Source organism: Oncorhynchus kisutch, linkage group LG2 (genome assembly GCF_002021735.2).
Source record: "Oncorhynchus kisutch isolate 150728-3 linkage group LG2, Okis_V2, whole genome shotgun sequence".
NCBI lineage: Eukaryota > Metazoa > Chordata > Actinopteri > Salmoniformes > Salmonidae > Oncorhynchus > Oncorhynchus kisutch.
In genome coordinates, this window is record NC_034175.2 from 16,890,211 (window position 1) to 16,908,537 (window position 18,327).

At 42.8% G+C, this 18,327-nt stretch overlaps 1 protein-coding gene across 4 annotated transcripts in view; it reads left to right on the forward strand.

Moving 5' to 3' along the window:
- LOC109908217 (pleckstrin homology domain-containing family F member 2) overlaps nucleotides 1-8,310 on the forward strand; it is a 39,762-nt gene extending 31,452 nt beyond the window's left edge. For 3 of the 4 annotated variants that reach the window (XM_020506781.2, XM_020506788.2, XM_031788994.1), the window contains one exon: nucleotides 3,865-8,310. In XM_020506781.2, the coding sequence (XP_020362370.1) occupies nucleotides 3,876-4,622 (747 nt within the window). In that variant the 5' untranslated portion in view covers nucleotides 3,865-3,875 and the 3' untranslated portion in view covers nucleotides 4,623-8,310. The remainder of the gene's footprint in view (nucleotides 1-3,864) is intronic. The other variant, XR_002257641.2, reaches the window with a different exon arrangement.
- Nucleotides 8,311-18,327: the final 10,017 nt, after the last annotated feature.

The following is an 18,327-nucleotide window of genomic DNA, read 5'->3' on the forward strand; positions in this document are numbered from 1 at the left end:
TTGAAAGGTTTAGGCCTCTCTTTCTATTGGGCATTAAGTACCAATGAAGAGACCAAGCAGCCTTGTATCTTTCTCTTAACCTAACTCCCTATGATTTATTCCCCTGACACAATCCTTCATCTCTTTTTTTCTTTTCTTTCTTTCTCAGGCCCGGCTCTAGATCTCATCTTCCTCTTGACTGCAGCTGAAGCTTGTCGTCATGGCAGTAGGCAGTGAGGACTCACTAACAGGGCTAATATGTCTCTAAATAATGTCCCCACCAGGCAGGGGCACATAAGGCCCTGTACTCTATGGCTCCATATCACCTGTTGTCAATAGCCACCTAGCCCAGAGAGCTAACACTAATGCACAGATCACTGTGTGCCCTCCCTGCCTGTAGCCTCTCCCCAGTGCTTATGTTAGTCTTAGCTCCTGCTGCTAATTAGCACAATCCCAGAGCAGCAACAGTGGGGCCAGGCCTGGAGTGGAATTGCGAGTGAAACCACTCCATATTAGAGATCTGCCAGCGGTGTGTTTACCTATGTTTTGAATTTGTCTTGGTATCAACATCAAGAGATGGCATAGTTGAGTAGGCTATGTGTATGCGGATCTGTATGCTTGATTTGAGATTGTGGTGATCAAAAATAATGTGCCTTTAGTATCGTATGCATGAGACGCATGTGTGCATCACCAGTTCAAACAACTGAAGTCTGTCCCTCTTGCAAGGTACCATCCCCAGGCCCACAGGGCAAATGCAGCCTTTCTCATCAATTACCTTTGACTTACAACTACCATTCAAAAGTTTGGGGACGCTTAGAAATGTCCTTGTTTTTGAAAGAAAAGCATCCCAGAGTCGCCTCTTCACTGTTGACGTTGAGACTGGTGTTTTGCGGGTACTATTTAATGAAGCTGCCAGTTGAGGACTTGTGAGGCGTCTGTTTCTCAAACTAGACAGTAATGTACTTGTCTTCTTGGTCAGTTGTGCACTGGGGCCTCCCACTCCTCTTTCTATTCTGGTTAGAGCCAGTTTGTGCTGTTCTTTGAAGGGAGTAGTACACAACGTTGTACGAGATCTTCAGTTTCTTGGCAATTTCTCGCATGGAATAGCCTTCATTTCTAAAAACTAGAATAGACTGATGAGTTTCAGAAGAAAATACTTTGTTTCTGGCCATTTTGAGCCTGTAATCGAACCCACAAATGCTGATGCTTCAGATACTCAACTAGTCTAAATAAGGCCAGTTTTATTGCTTCTATAAACAACACAACAGTTTCAGCTGTGCTAATATAATTGCAAAATGGTTTTCTAATAATCAATTAGCCTTTTAAAATTATTAACTTGGATTATCTAACACAACGTGCCATTGGAACACAGAAGTGATGGTTGCTGATAATGGGCCTCTGTACGCCTATGTAGATATTCCATAATAAATCAGCCGTTTCCAGCTACAATAGTCATTTACAACATTAACAATGTCTACACTGTGTTTCTGATCAAGTTGATGTTATTTAATGGACAAAAAACGTGTTTATTTAAAAAACAAATCTAATTTATTTATATAGATGGTTGGAAGCTTGACCCCAGTGATATACTGGGCCGTACGCACTACCCTCTGTAGTGCCTTGCGGTTGGAGGCCGAGCAGTTGCCATACCAGGCAGTGATGCTCTCGATGGTGCAGCTGTAGAACTTTTTGAGGATCTGAGGACCCATGCCAAATATTTTCAGTCTTCTGAGGGGGGAAAAGTCTTTGTTGTGCCCTCGTCACGACTGTCTTGGTGTGCTTGGAACATGATAGTTTGTTGGTAATGTAAACATTAAGGAACTTTAAGCTCTCAACCTGCTCCACTACATTGAGTAGCATTCTCACGTTGGTGTTCCTTTTGTCCTGGTGGGAAAGGGCAGCGTGGAGTACAATAGCGATTGCATCATCTGTGGATCTGTTGAGGCGGTATGCAAATTGGACTGGGTCTGGGGTTTCTGGGATAATGGTGTTGATGTGAGCCATGACCAGCCTTTCAAAGCACTTCATGGCTACAGACATGAGTGCTACGGGTCGGTAGTCATTTAGGCAGGTTACCTTAGTCTTCTTGTGCAAATGGGGCTTTCTGGTTTCATGCCTTGGTTCTGTGAAGCTGCAGATGGAGATGTCCTCAGGATAGAGAGAGCGAGGGAATTAGATTTGGGGAGACCGATGGTGTCTTCTGGGCAGAGAGCGAGGTTAAGGAGGCGAGCGAGTAACGGAGAATGTCATCATTAGGAAAGTTAGATAGACGCAGCTTGGTTTTTCTACTGGTATGTCAGAACCTGTTAGAATATAATGTCACAGTGAAATTCTCTACTGGTACATTAAAGGGATAGTTCACACAAATTACATATTGGTTTCCTTACTCTGTAAGCGGTCTATAGACAAGGTATGACAGCAATCCATGCTTTGATTTAGTTTGTTTCAACATTTTCCAAGTCATGGGACTGATATTAGCGTTTTTCGTGCTTCATGTTTAAAGCATCAACAAGTGACTTTATTGAGCTTTACAATCAATGTTAGATACTTTCAGATAATTTGGATATGACGTGTGAAAAAAGCTATCGGTCCCATGACTTGAGTGGGATTTGTGCCTCAAATGCCACAATGTTAGCATGTGGAAACTGTGCCAGGCAAACTAAACCAAAGCGCGGAGTGTTATACCTTCTCCATCGACTGCTTACAGGGCATAATTTAGTAATTTCGGTGAACTATCCCTTTAAGACCCATATTAAACTCTTTTTGATTTTGACACCCATCTTCTGTGGTCACCGTTATTCTGCAGCTATCAACCTTCATTAAAATGTTTGTCCAGATTTGTTTTTGGGGACGATGGGAGTTATTAATACTAAGTGTTTGTGTCTCTGTGTGTGTGTGTGTGTGTTCATCGTTCTTTGAAGCAGTGTTTCCCCTATAATCATTTAGCAGCGGTGCCGCCACTGAAAAAATACATATTTCTGCCAAGATACGCTTTTAAGATCAGAGTGGCAAGTCACAGCAAGTTGCATATCTTCCTCAGATTTTCATCAGCTCGTCCGAGAACCTCCAAGGTAATTTGTAATCCTGGAAGTGTAGCCAACCCATAGAGAGGGAGAGGATTCTAGTGCCCAAGGGTCCATTTTAGCATGGGCATCGCTATTGCGGACTTTCACCATTTTGAGGTAGTTAGCAGGGTGGGACTTCCTATGAGTAAAGGAAGGACCACATAATTCCATCCAGGTCATCAGGAGGGATCAGCCAATGAATTATACTTGTAAGAAAACATTCCATAACTGCAGGTGGCAGTAAATGTATACCTGTTCAAACAGCACACTTCAGGTGGCAGTATGCACCCTTTCACTTTGTTTACTAACTCATAGAAGTAGTAGAGGAAAAAATTTGATGACTTCAAAATGGAGATGGCCAACCTTATTAATAGATGTATGTAATAATTGTTAGCTAAGAGTTACGTTACGCTAGTTAAATGACCTTTTTGGTTAATATAGAGTGGTCTGGTGATGTCATTGAGATTAAGAGAGAAAATGAAACTATCCTTGATTTTCAGATTAATTTTAAAGGAAGATAACATGTATTTTGGAGTAGGATGTTCAACAAAAGAAATGCTCATTTTGAGTCTTAAGTTAATAAAGCAGCTGACTAAATGAGAGGCCTAGTCCAAAGACATTTTGCTAGAAGTTCTCTATTGAAACGCGTCTGTGTTGCCTGCCAAATATTTCCAATATCGCTTTTCATATTCTTATAATGCAATGAACTGGATGACACTTTTTTTTCCACTTTCAATCTTTGTATCGCAGCTTTGAAGGGTTATTTGCTAAAAATTAAAACACAATTGTTTTCGCTCTCCCTCCTCTCTGTCTGCTCCAGGCGAGGCTAAGATGGTGGACCGGCTGGCGAACAGCGAGGCCAACTCCAAGCGGATCCAGGTAGTCGAGGGCTGCTTCGGCGCGGCGGGCCAGCCACTGGTCATACCGGGCCGCGTACTCATCGGTGAAGGTGTGCTCACCAAGCTGTGTCGCAAGAAGCCCAAGGCGCGCCAGTTCTTCCTGTTCAACGACATCCTGGTGTACGGCAACATTGTCATCCAGAAGAAGAAGTACAACAAGCAGCACATCATCCCGCTGGAGAGCGTCACCATCGACACGGTGGCTGACGAGGGCGACCTGCGGAACGGCTGGCTCATCAAGACACCCACCAAGTCCTTCGCTGTCTACGCCGCCACCGCTACTGAGAAGTCAGAGTGGATGAGCCACATCGGCAAGTGCGTGGGCGACCTGTTGGAGAAGAGCGGCAAGGCACCGACTGGCGAGCACGCCGCCGTCTGGATACCAGACTCAGAGGCCACCCTCTGCATGCGCTGCCAGAAGATCAAGTTCACGCCCCTCAGCCGCCGCCACCACTGCCGCAAGTGCGGTTATGTGGTTTGTGGCCCGTGCTCTGACAAGAAGTTCCTGCTGCCCAGCCAGTCATCCAAGCCGGTGCGTGTGTGTGAGTTCTGTTACCTGCAGCTGGCCTCCGCAGGAGGGGGGATGGGCTTAGGCCCACGCTCGGACTCCTACAGCCGGTCAGGGTCAAAGTTCAACAACGTGTCGGACGACGAAGATGAGGAGGACAGCAGTGACTGAGGAAGGCCTTCCTGACAGCCTTCCATCTTTCCCCTTTTAGGAATCAATTAGCAATATTCCACTAATAATTACTTCTTTATTTTTTATCCCTCCACAGCTTAAAAATAGCGTAGGAAGATTAATTCATTGGACAGCAGTGTTTTGAAGAAACATTCTCTTTATTCTTCTTGCTGAAATAAATGTTTTTTAACGATAATATAGTGAAATGCCTGATGGGAATTGTAGTAAGTTCGGTTAAAAATATCCCTCACACTATTAGTAGTATGGCTGCTTCCTGTATGGCATGCTCCATAGTCCATCCTCTTTGTTCTCCAGTAAACAGTGGACCTCACTACAGGAGCGAATGATGCTAGGAGTAATGTAGCACCTCTCATTGTCCTCTCTGCTAATGTCATCCTCGCTTCTATTACATTCTTGATTTCATTTCCCCTTATAATTATAATTTTTTTTTTTTTTACCAATGAACCTTAAGAGGTGTGTTTACATGCCTCAATGCTGATATTTCTGCGGGGAGAAGTGATTAGCATTCAGTCACACTTTAGATAGTCTTACCTACCCCTTTAAATATTTCAGGTAAAATACCTGTAGGTGCTTTTTTTTCTCGGTTTTTAAACTGCTTCAGTATTTTCTAACATAAATAACCCCTCCTTAACTAACCTCTCAAATGATTACAGTATCAAAGCCAGAAACGTGAACAGTCTGATATGTTGTCTGTTGATTTGTCTTTTGTAGTTAGTTGCTTATGACAAATCGGCTAAAGCTTTATAATTGTATGGTGAAGCTCCTCTAGGTGTGTATGTCTTAGCATAGAGTGGTGGCCAACTTTCAGTTTTGAAGTTGAAGAGTTTTTCTCCACAGCTTAACTTGTAATAGCATGTATTTGAAATGCACATAGTCAATCATCCCAAAAATGTACCTCACACAGACCTTAATTTTCACACAGTGCCTTTTTGAGAAAGTGAGTTGTCTGGGCAGGACTGTTTTAATGAGATATTGCATCAGACCCTAGTACTGTAACTTCTATTTTGAGGCTGTGTTCTGTCGGTATAACCCTAAGCTGAATAATGGCTGTAGGGAGAAGTTTGTGTGATCATTGTGTGTGTAGATGCACTAGAAAGCTTTACTTCTGATATTTTTTACTAAATCAGAGAAGAAAACATGCACCTAAAAATACAGTCATGCTTTATAAGGTACTGTCCAGTGTTGGAGATGGGTTTTGGTTCATCTAGAGTATTTGGCAAGTTTCTGGCTGGAGTGCCTCTAGAGTGCTGTGAGAGCAGAAACTTGACCTGTGATGATCAGGAAATCAGCCCATTGTCTTACTGTGGTCTCCTCAGTATGTGACTGCTTCCTAACCTGCCCTCAAAGTTCCAGGGTATCCTGACCTGTCAGAAAATAAAGCTGAACTGAACTTGCCTGACCACAGAGAACGGGATATCATTGCATAACGTACAGGAAGTGTCTACCATCGACTTCTCTCAGAGGAACCGAGACCATCCCTGCCCCCTCCTGTCCCTCTTCCAACTGAGCTTCCCTATAAGGTATGGCCAGTCTGTGTCAGCTGACGCTGACATGTGAAAGGCTTGTTGGAGGACCAACAATGACCTACCCGCAACCACCATCACTTTTTCACGCTGTGAAGCGAACATGAAATGCACTAACCATTTCAGGTTTTACACTCTGGGCCAGACAGATCTAATTCACTTTGTTTAGGCATAGTTTATCTTCCTGTGTTTTCATGGGAATCCTTTCTCTCCTTTTAAAGCAACTTGTTTTTACACTTAAGCAGTCAGGCTCACAGGTGGCATAGACTTGGAACTAATTTGCAGTCTTTCAGAGTGAAATGGAACGTTTATCCTGAGAAGTGTGTGTGTTTCAGAGTGACAGAACTGGTAAAAGGGATCATTTCTTTCATTTTTTAGCTTCTCTAAGAAGTAACTGTAGAACCCTATAAAAGTCCATCTCTTTGGCAAGCAATAAGACTTCGATGTAAATCTCCTACCCTGTTGTCTCTGATTATCAGGTTTTATTGTTGAAGAAGCAGATGCTCAAAATACAACATCACTCACACTCTTGAAGGTTTATCATTATACTCACTTAAGCAAGTTTTGCTGTTGATCCTACTTATAGATATTGGGCACATCTATATTAACGCAAATCCTACCATAATCAGTAGTTTCCTTAATCAACACATTTGTATTTCTTCTTTCACCTCACTTAATGAATATTTTGAAATGACTGTTTTAATCCTGTTGATTTTGTATATTTGTATAGTATTTGGGATTTGTTTTGTACAGTATACTATGTAGTTATACAAATGCCGCTGTTTCAGGTCTCTTGTGCTCGTCTTACCTTCATGTATGGACCGGATTAAACACCAGCACTTTACTCTCTTTCTCTGGAGAGAGGTCGTAAACAAGAGCTACAGTGCCCCTGTGACCGTAGACTGACAGGACTGGATTTCCTGTATGATATCACCTCAGGAGAGTGAGCTAGGGGGACCTACACAACCTGAGATTTAACATTGTACACCCATTAAGCAAAAATTATGTCTGAACACAGAACTGAGGGAACAATGTGAGATTTCTGAAAGAGAGCATACCATACTGTTTTGAGTTAGTTTTCTTTGCCTGATTATCTGGTGTGGTTTGTTAACCACTCAAGTCTCATGGAATTGAAGTTCTCTCGATTGCTATCGGGTGACGTTTTGTCTTCTCTCAGATTTTTGATTTTGATTTAAATTCTTGTTTAAATCATCTTTAATAAAGGGCTTAAACCTGAATGTAATACAGCATATCATCGTTAGATACTAATTTTCTCAATTGAAATATATGTATAAAATAACATATTGCCTAAAATCTGTCTTGTCTTCTTCAGCTTGTTGGAAAAAAAGTCCTCATGGCTTCAGAGGGGAATGACTATTTACCCTCTGAACAAGGGAGCTTGTTAGGTGGTGGCGACAGTCTTCTCGGGGAGCTGAGAACTGACTGCTCCATGACCTCATAGGCTGCCTGATAGTCACATGGCATGTAGTGCTCGTAACAATCATGCCATAATCCAGCAGCCAAACTGCTCTCAGTGCAGTTTTCAAGCTCTGTTTGTCCAGTGATTCAATGAGAAGCCCAGAAAATTCTGAGAAGGTATTTTTTTATTTTCTTCCTTGTGCAGATCTTAACATTAGTGATTAAGTCAGCGTCGTCCGGGTTAGGGAGGGTTTGGCCGGTAGGGATGTCCTTGTCTCATCGCGCACCAGTGACTCCTGTGGTGGGCCGGGAGCAGTGCACGCTAACCAAGGTCGCCAGGTGCACAGTGTTTCCTCCGACACATTGGTGCGGCTGGCTTCCGGGTTGGATGCACGCTGTGTTAAGAAGCAGTGTGGCTTGGTTGGGTTGTGTTTCGGAGGACGCATGACCTTCTCGAGCCCGTACGGGAGTTGTAGCGATGAGACAAGATATTAACTACTAATTAGGGAGAAAAGGGGGTCAAATTGTTTTTTTTAAACATTCAGAAAGAAATGCACCAAGCATTTCTGAAAGCTATTTGAATCATTCTGAAGATGCCATGTTCTTAGCTGTCCTTTCATTTTTTTATTCGACATCTTACATTCATACATTTCTGATGAAGTATCAGGATCAACTAAGCCTGTGGTGTCTTGACATAAAGTCAAATAAAATAAAGATTATAGGGATGGTTGTTTGTCACATTTTCCAATCCCATTCCCTGAAGCAATACATGATGTATGAAGCTTAACTTGTCTAACAAGTGCAATTTTTAAATGTTTTATTATGGAGTATTTTACTGTCCCCCTCCCCCGCAGGTACAGGAATATTAAAACTTTCAGGTTGCACTTGGTTAAATGCCCCCAAATCCAACCGATACACCATCCAGCCCAAATCCTCCGATACATCATCCAGCCCAAATCCCGCTCACTACAGCCCCTGGCTAATCTCCACTGTACAGTTCCCATGGTAACCGCAGAGGGCTGCAGCCTGGCCCTTGCTGTGATTATGACCTGCTGTTGAACTTTGACCTCTGTCTGGGAGAAGTTTCAGTGCTATGGAGTTTTTACTGAGACTTCACAGAAAATATATATTTTTAATCCCATTGAGAAACTTGGAAGGTTTAGCGTTTGTATGTTGATACTTGTGATTTTTGTGATAATGTTGCAGATGGTATTAGTTTAACAAATTTATCAGACCATTATAAACTAGTGGTAGTTATACATCTTAAGAATTTTCTTACTAAAATGATGTCAAGGCTATTGACTGGGGTCAACCAACCCTAATGGTCCAAGCTGGGGGGGATTCAGCCCCTACATGGCAAAAAAAATGTGTACAACATCTTCAGAAAAATAAGTATTGATTGCTTAAAACCTACGACATCAAACTGAGGAAATGGCTCCCAGCCTGATTGTCTGTCATCAGGACTGATGTCCATCCGGCCTCTATCACTGGCAGGTCGGCAACCAAAGACTCATGGAGTGGAGGAAGAGGAAAGAGGTATTGATTAAGCTAGCTGCCAGTGGGATGTGGCAGGGTAATGCCACTAAGAAAGCAAGTTGTACATGCTCAGGTCAGGTTGGGGGTGTGATCAGCGGGGAAGCTAGACCACGTCTGTGAACAACATGCAATAAATGCACAGACAACCATTACGTGGAGAAGTAAGAACTGCTTGTGTGTGACTGCTCTTACAGATGGGAGCGATGGCTGGTCCTGATGTTGTAACTTCAAAAGCTGCAGGGCTCTTCCTACTGGCAGACGCTTAAACTGGTTGCATGTAGGTGACTGTAGCAGTCTTCTACAAGTCCGTGTTCATACTGAGAACAGAAACTGACATTGTTACATGAGGCTGGTGGGTATTAGGCAGGTTACTCCACACATGCATTACATCCTCTTGCAGCGGTTTTGAACTCTGTACCGTTGGGATTCCTTCTCCTGGCGTTCTCCTTTTCTATTTTCTTTTTGACTGAGAGGTGCAATAAAATGCTATATGAACTAATTTTCATTTTCTATCTGAGAGTACCTTATTCACACCGCTTGTGTATGAAAAACTGATTCAAATGAACAGAGGTAGAAAAGCTGTTTTGAAAAGCAGCTGTACGTGTTCCATGTTTCATTCTACAAAGTCCCATTGTTTCGCTCCACAGGTATTAATGACCTTACTGTTGTGTCAATTAGCCTGCCTTGTCTCTCCAAGGTGGAGTCTGATGAACTACCCTGCATCGGAAACAGAGGTGCATTGTTTCAATAGGGATGGCTGTTATAGGAAATACATGAACATACTTGAGGAAGATGCCCGTTGGGTTCCCACAAAAGTCAGTTCAATAATGTATGTCAAATACATTTCAAAAGAAAGAGGCCTAGAGAACAATTTTTAAAATTAAATGTTTTAAGTCACCTTTATTTAACCAGGTAGGCTAGTTGAGAACAAGTTCTCATTTACAACTGCAACCTGGCCAAGATATAGCAAATCAGTTAGACACATACAACAGAGTTACACATGGAATAAACAAACACAGTAGAAAAAGTATATATACAGTGTGTTCAAATGAGGTTGGTTAAGGGAAGTAAGGCAATACATAGGCCATGGTGGCGAAGTAATTACAATATAGCAATTAAACACTGGAGTGATAGATGTGCAGAAGATGAATGTGCGCGTAGAGATACTGGGGTGCAAAGGACAAGATAAATAAATAAATGCAGTATGGGGATGAGGTAGTTGGATGGGCTATGTACAGGTGCAGTGATTGTGAGCTGCTCTAGCAGCTGGTGCTTAAAGCTAGTGATGGAGATATTAGTCTCCAGCTCCAGTGATTTTTGCAGTTCGTTCCAGTCATTAGCAGCAGAGAACTGGAAGGAAAGACAAAGGAGGAATTGGCTTTGGGACTGACCAGTGAGATATACCTGCTAGAGCGCGTGCTACGGGTGGGTGCTGCTATGGTGACCAGTGAGCTGAGATAAGGCGGGGCTTTACCTAGCAAAGACTTATAGATGACCTGGAGCCAGTGGGTTTGGCGGCGACGTATGAAGCGGGGACCAGCCAACGAGAGCATACAGGTCACAGTGGTGGGTAGTATATGGGGCTTTGGTGATGAAACGGATGGCACTGTGATAGACTGCATCCAATTTGCTGAGTAGAGTGTTGGAGGCTATTTTGTAAATGACATCGCCGAATACAAGGATGGGTAGGATAGTCAGTTTTATGAGGGTATGTTTGGCAGCATGAGTGAAGGATGCTTTGTTGTGAAATAGGATGCCGATTCTAGATTTCATTTTGGATTGGAGATGCTTAATGTGAGTCTGGAAGGAGAGTTTACAGTCTAGCCAGACACCTAGGTATTTGTAGTTGTCCACATATTCTAAGTCAGAACCGTCCAGAGTAGTGATGCTAGATGGGCGGGCAGGTGCGGGCAGCGATCGGTTGAAGAGCATGCACTTAGTTTTACTAGCATTTAAAAGCAGTTGGAGACCACGGAAGGAGAGTTGTATGGCCTTTAAGATCGTCTGGAGGTTAGTTAACGCAGTGTCCAAAGAAGGACCAGATGTATACAGAATGGTGTCGTCTGTGTAGAGGTGGAAAGGAGAATCACCAGCAGCAAGAGTGACATCATTGATGCATACAGAAAAGAGTCAGCCTGAGAATTGAACCCTGTGGCACCCCCATAGAAACTGCAAAACAATGCAAAAAGAGGGCACATAGCTGTCAGAAAAGCTTCAGCTATGCAATTATGACCTTAATGATGTTCTTCACTGACAGTAATACAATGGAACGAACTTGTAAAAGAATGCATTGACCATTAATAAACCGAATAATAATAGTAACCGTGATTATGATTGTGTATTCAGCAGTGCTTCCCAATGATGAATCATAGCTAACTGAACACAGGAGGTACAACGACAAGAGTATGTTGTACTTTACAGTACAACCATCCCCACACATTTTAAATGATGCCTCTGCTGTTTTCAAACATCTTGCATAGCAGGTGACTGTCTATAGAAATACAGTAAATCAAATTCAAAGTTAAACTTCCTCTTCCAAGGAGTTGCTCTGTCTCCGTCAAACAGATTACATTTGATTAAATGGATGTCTTGTTGACGAGTGCAAAGATGTGTGAAGCACACCACTGACAATCACCCTTTGCCCGTCCTTGTCAATTAGCTCCAGTGAGCAACAGTAACAAGACAACTAAAGAGAGAGAGAGAGAGATTTGACTTAGCTATTACGCAGAAGAGAGACAGTAGAATGTTCTCTTTGGCTAAGTGATCGTTTATTCTGGTCTTGTTCTGTGTCGAGTGGTCAGAATAACATCACATCAACAGTTGGTGAAAGTGAGAATTGTTGTTGAGCCAAAGTCCCTTCAGAAGTTCCATAGAAACCCTACGTCATCGGAGTGTTAATCACCAACTTGCCATGTAATCCATGTGAGTCATTGTGGGTGCTTACTGAGGTATATGATCTGTAGTACAGGGATAACGGTATATGGAGAGTTGTGAGGTAGTGGTGTGTGCTTTGATACACCAATCAGTATCATGGAGACCTGACCTACTGTATAGTACTGTAAGGACTCAAAAGGGTTGTGAACCTGTTCTGGAGCAGGATCCATTGGGTGGTGGGTTGCAGAGTTGTTACACAACCCTCCCCTATTTAAAAGCATGTCAACACGGACTCACTAACTAGTCCTTCATAGGACTTCTGGAGTGATGGTTGTCATGGTCACGATTCCACTTCTGCCACCAACGTAACAAAGCTTTGGCCTCATGTATAATGACTATACAGTATATTGGCCTTGTACAGTGTGTATAAAGGACACATTTTTTACAAAAGCACAAGAGAAATGGACATACATTATTGTCTTCCTGGATCTGCTACAACATTTCAAATGAGTTTGGGCCAAGTTCTGGGCCCAGGCCTTCTGCAGGCTCTTCAGACTGAAGGAGTCTGTGTTTGTGTATGGTGTAACCACACATCTCATTGTCAAACGATTCATGATCAATGGAGGAGAACATCAAGGGTGTAATAATTAGTCCAAACAATTGTTTTGCAATGAAAACAAGTTTCTATTGGACAAATGCAGGTAGGTCCCTCCCAGTTTCATTCCGTTTAAGAAAGGTTTTGCAACAGAATTGGTGTAATGAATATGCCCCAGTTGTGGGCGTACTGGAGGTTTAATCATGTGTACTCAATGACACCCATAGGACAGGATATTAGTTGGTTATGAAATCACACCTACTCCTCCCTTGGGCATTCTGTCTGAGGCAATATTGAACACTATTACCTGAGGTCTCAAAGTGGTTTTGGTTGTGGAGGGAAATGCGTCACAGAATAATTTGATTTAAGTAAACAGCCAGACTTAGCAGTCATGTCCATTCCTGTCCGCAGTCCAGCTGTTTTAGAGGGAGATAATGATTTGTTGTGGTAAAAGTGCTTGTTAATGTAGTAGGTAGTATGAGTAGGTAGTGTTACCATTGAAAAGGGTATCTGCAAATATGCAAAACTATTCAAACCAATAATTGACTCATTAATGAAATGTCTCATTAGATTATATAGGCATGCCTTCTATAACTTTCTCCAATTATAGCACGTTACGACCTTGTGCCTCATGCAAATCAGTCTGTTGACATCCACCCAGCCCTCGAGTGGTTCAAGTGGCTTTCCTGTTCAAACCAGAAGCCCCGTGGCGGTAGAAAATACATTTAGTTAGGGGGAAACCCCGAGTCTGATATCAAGCCAAGGATGAGTACCATTCCAAAAACTGTGACCTTGTCCATCTGGCCTTAACCAACCTCTTTCACATTGGAAGGTAGAGCTGCTGCTTTCGCCTATCCAGTACTTTCCATTCTGCAAGGTTTAGTCGTCAAGGGCAGAGGAAAGATGTAAGGTTTTTGGAATGGAATGCAGTCCAAGACTAGAGCCACACAACACCTCAGCAAAGGTTCCTGTAGCAAACAGGTTGGCTTGGGTAAATGAAAGCTATTTGCTTAGTTTCTCTTCTAGTGTCAAACTTGGCAGTAGTTACCAAATGCAATTAGGTTGTTTTTGACTAAGGTTTCAAAAAAATTATATTTGATTTATCGTGCATCTTCAGTAATCTTTGTCCAGGGGATGACTCATTCCATGTTGCTGGAAACATTTATGATGCACTGCACTCGGCAAGAAAACGCCAATGTATGAGCAGTACATCATGTACACACATACTTACCACCCCCATAGATATCGACATGGTTTGAAAGTCTTTGGTGTGAAGAGATGACACACTGACCATCAGCTATGTCCAATAACTCAGCATGAGAAACACAATAATACCGCACCACAGCCTATTTGTCACCCTACCTTCCTGGCTATGTTGCTATTAACCATTCTATGGTAGTTTCGGTACATGTTACATTTGTCATTTCTCTGTGGGAGAGTGTATCAGACACCTAGTCTGGATCAATCTGGAAAACCAGCCCAGTGATAAACATGCAGATAGGACTGACTGTGATGGTTGGAGGGGCGGAAGTAGTCTTCTTATTTGATTGAACATGAGAGGATGCAAATTACAGTATTTAGTACCCTGTTGAATGTTGAAATAAAGAATTGTTCAATATTCTTCCTTTAGAAGTGGGGTATATACAGTGGGGCAAAAAAGTATTTAGTCAGCCACCAATTGTGCTGATCTGGAGATCTGCATGGAGGAATGGGCCAAAATACCAGCAACAGTGTGTGAAAACCTTGTGAAGACTTACAGAAAACGTTTGACCTCTGTCATTGCCAAACAAAGGGTATATAACGAAGTATTGAGATAAACTTTTGTTATTGACCAAATACTTATTTTCCACCATAATTTGCAAATAAATTCATTAAAAATCCTACAATGTGATTTTCTGGAAAAGAAAATCTCATTTTGTCTGTCATAGTTGAAGTGTACCTATGATGAAAATTACAGGCCTCTCATCTTTTTAAGTGGGAGAACTTGCACAATTGGTGGCTGACTAAATACTTTTTTGCCCCACTGTATATATACACACTACACATGTTGACATGACTTCACCATAGTTCACACATTTTTCAAATACAGTTGTTTATTTTCAATGGCATACTGTAATTACTGACTGAAAGCATGGTTTAGAAAGGTCTGAGTCACTCCCCTTCTCAACAATCAACACTTGACCCCTCTGATGTCAAAAAACGACAGATAGGTGTCCCTTCTTTTCTTTCCAAAACACTTGAGCGTGACGTTTCTGACCCAACTCTCTCGTTATCGCTCTCAGATCGATTTTCTTGACCCTAACCAGTCGGCTCACTCAACTAAGACTGCTCCCCTCTGTGCCACCAAGGCTCTTCGCTCTGCCAAAGCTGACTCTCTTTCATCTATAATAATCCTTGCGACACTCATCTCTGTGTGCCTGGCAGAGATGAGTAGGGTTTGAGCACCCACCACCTCAAGCTCAACCTCAACAAAACGAAGCTGCTCTTCCTCTCGGGAAAGGCCTGCTCGCTACAAGACCTCTCCATCACGGTTGACACCTCCACGGTGTCCCCCTCCAAGAATGCAAAGATCCTTGGCGTGACACTGGACAACAGCTAGTCGTTCTCCGCAAACATCAAAGCAATGACTATAACCTTTCCTTACACAGGAAGTTCCGCAGGTCCTAATCCAGGCACTTGTCATCTAGACTACTGCAACTCTCTTGTTGGCTGGGCTCCCCGCTTGTGCCATCAAGCCCCTGCAACTTATCCAGAAAGCCAACGCCCACATGGTGTTCAACAGTCCTAAGTTCTCCCATGTCACCCCGCTCTTCCACACACACAACTGGCTTCCATTCGAAGCTCGCATCATCTTCAAGACACTGGTGCTTGCCTACGGATCAGCAAGGGGAACTGCCCCTCCTTACCTTCTGGCTATGTCAACCCTACATCCCAACCCTAGCACTCCGTTCTGCCACCTCTGGTCTCTTGGCCCTCCCACCCCTGCGGGAGGACAGCTCCCACTCAGCCCAGTCAAAGCTCTTCTCTGTCCTGGCACCCCAATGGTGGAACCAGCTACCCCCTAAAGTCAGGACAGTGGAGTCCCTGCCTATCTTTAGAAAACGTCTGAAACCCTACCTCTTTGAAGAGTACCTTAAATCAGGGCTCTCCAACCATGTATGTTCCTGGAGAGCTACCCTCCTGTAGGTTTTCACTCCAACCCCAGTTGTAACTAACCTGGTTTAGTTTATCAACCAGCTAATTATTAGGTGTGCTAGATTAGGGTTGGAGTGAAAACCTACAGGACGGTAGCTCTCCAGGAACAGGGTTGGAGAGCCCTGCCTTAAATAACTCACGCACCCTGACGCTCCCTAAAATGTATAATAAAATTGTACTGTTTAACACGAACCCTGTTAAAGAGCCTTTATATACATTTATTGGGCAGAACAAACACCATTATGTACAATAGAGAATTACTGTTTTAATGTGTAGGAGTAGGACATTGAGCATCTCTTTACAGCACTCACCCCCAGCATTACAGATTTTGTGGTAATCAATTTTCCATCCATTCCTTATAAGTTGTTAAACGATCACACTTTTCAGACGTGCGCGTGTGTGTGTGTTAGAGAGAACACAAAGTTAGAGAGAAATTACTTCCACTCTAGTGAAGGTACACTACATGACCAAAAGTATGTGGACAATGGCTCGTTGAACATCTCATTCCAAAATCATAAGCATTACTACGGAGTTCTTCCACACCGATCTCGCCAAACCATTTCTGTATGGACCTCGCTTTGTGCACGGGGGCATTGTCATGCTGAAACAGGAAAGGGCCTTCCCCAAACTGTTGCCACAAAGTTGGAAGCACAGAATTGTGTAGAATGTCATTGTATGCTGTAGCGTTAACATTTCCCTTCACTGAAACTAAGAGGCCTAGCCCAAACCATGAAATACAGTCCCAGACATTATTCCTCCACTATGCATTGGGTGTGACTGCTCGGCCATGAAACCCATTTCATGAAGCTCCCAAAGAACAGCTCTTGTGCTGACGTTGCTTCCAGAGGCAGTTTGGGACTCTGTAGTGAGTGTTACAACCGAGGACAGATGATTTTTACCCACTTCAGCACTTGGCGGTCCCGTTCTGTGAGCTTGTGTGGCCTACCACTTCACGGCTGAACCGTTGTTGCTCCTAGACGTTTCCACTTCACAACAGCACTTACAGTTGACCGGGGCTCCTCTAGCAGGGCATACATTTGATGAACTGACTTGTTGGAAAGGTGGCATCTGTTGAATGTCACTGAGATCTTCAGAAAGGCCATTCTACTGCCAATGTTTGTCTATGGTGATTGCATGGCCGTGTGCTGGATGTAATACACCTGTCAGCAGCGGGTGTGGCTGAAATAGACAAATCTACTCATTTGAAGGGTTTCCACATATTTGTATATATAGTGAATGATAACCACTTATTACTAAGAACAACAGCAGTTTGACTTCCTCCTCACTTTATATTTAGATCGCTTGGAGGGTGGAAACTGTTTGAACTGTGTTTGGAGGGAGCAAACTGTTTGAACTGTGCTTGGAGGGAGCAAACTGTTTGAACTGTGCTTGGAGGGTGGAAACTGTTTGAACTGTGTTTGGAGGGTGGAAACTGTTTGAACTGTGCTTGGAGGGTGGAAACTGTTTGAACTGTGCTTGGAGGGTGGAAACTGTTTGAACTGTGCTTGGAGGGAGCAAATCACAGGTGTCTTTGTCCATAAACACACACACAAATACACACATAAACACACACAAACACACATAAACACACACAAACACACACACATAAACACACACAAACACACACACATAAACACACACAAACACACACACATAAACACACACAAACACACACACACAAACACACACACACAAACACACACACATAAACACACACAAACACACACAAACACACACACATAAACACACACAAACACACACACACAAACACACATAAACACACACAAACACACACACACAAACACACACAGCTGTTTTTAATCTCTCTCCACTGCTTTCTTTCATCCTTGTCTGAGGGTCATTGCCAACAAATTGATATTTGGGCAATTTTCTAAAATGTTTTCTCATTGGGTGTTTATGCAGAGCTTTAAAGGTATGGCTATTGACCAGAAAATGCATACCTAACCTATTTGTTGTGGATTCAGAGAGCGTAGGGGTCAATAGCTGAATTGACAAATATATTTTTTACCAAACTAAGTAGGCCTAGTGATGATAAAAAGTTTGACTGTATCGTGTAAGGTCATATTAGGCTTTTTGTAGCTGATTAAATTAGTCAAGGGTTTGTTGTTGATCAGCTATAGTTTGATCAGTTGGTATGGGTTCAAACAAAAGCCTGCACTCTCTGTGGGTCTCCACTCTCCATGGACCAAGATTTCAAAAACAGTTGTAGGGGTGTGAAGATTTTGTTGTTAGCATATTGTTAGCATATTGTTAGCATATGACATCACAAAATGCAAAGTAGGGCTGTTTTTCTCTTGGCTTTGAACCTTTCTCTTCGTTTCTAACCCATGAAATGGAGGAATGGGTCATATCAGGAATCTCAGGTAAAAGCAACAATTTAAGGCGATTTTGAAAGAACTAATAGCGCCCTCTTTTGGGTTTTCCAAGTACAGGCACAATTGAACTCATAAAGCAGGCGGTCATTGCTTTGCAACAGGTGTGGGACACCTGGCCTACGCAACTCTTTGTTTTACATCATGGC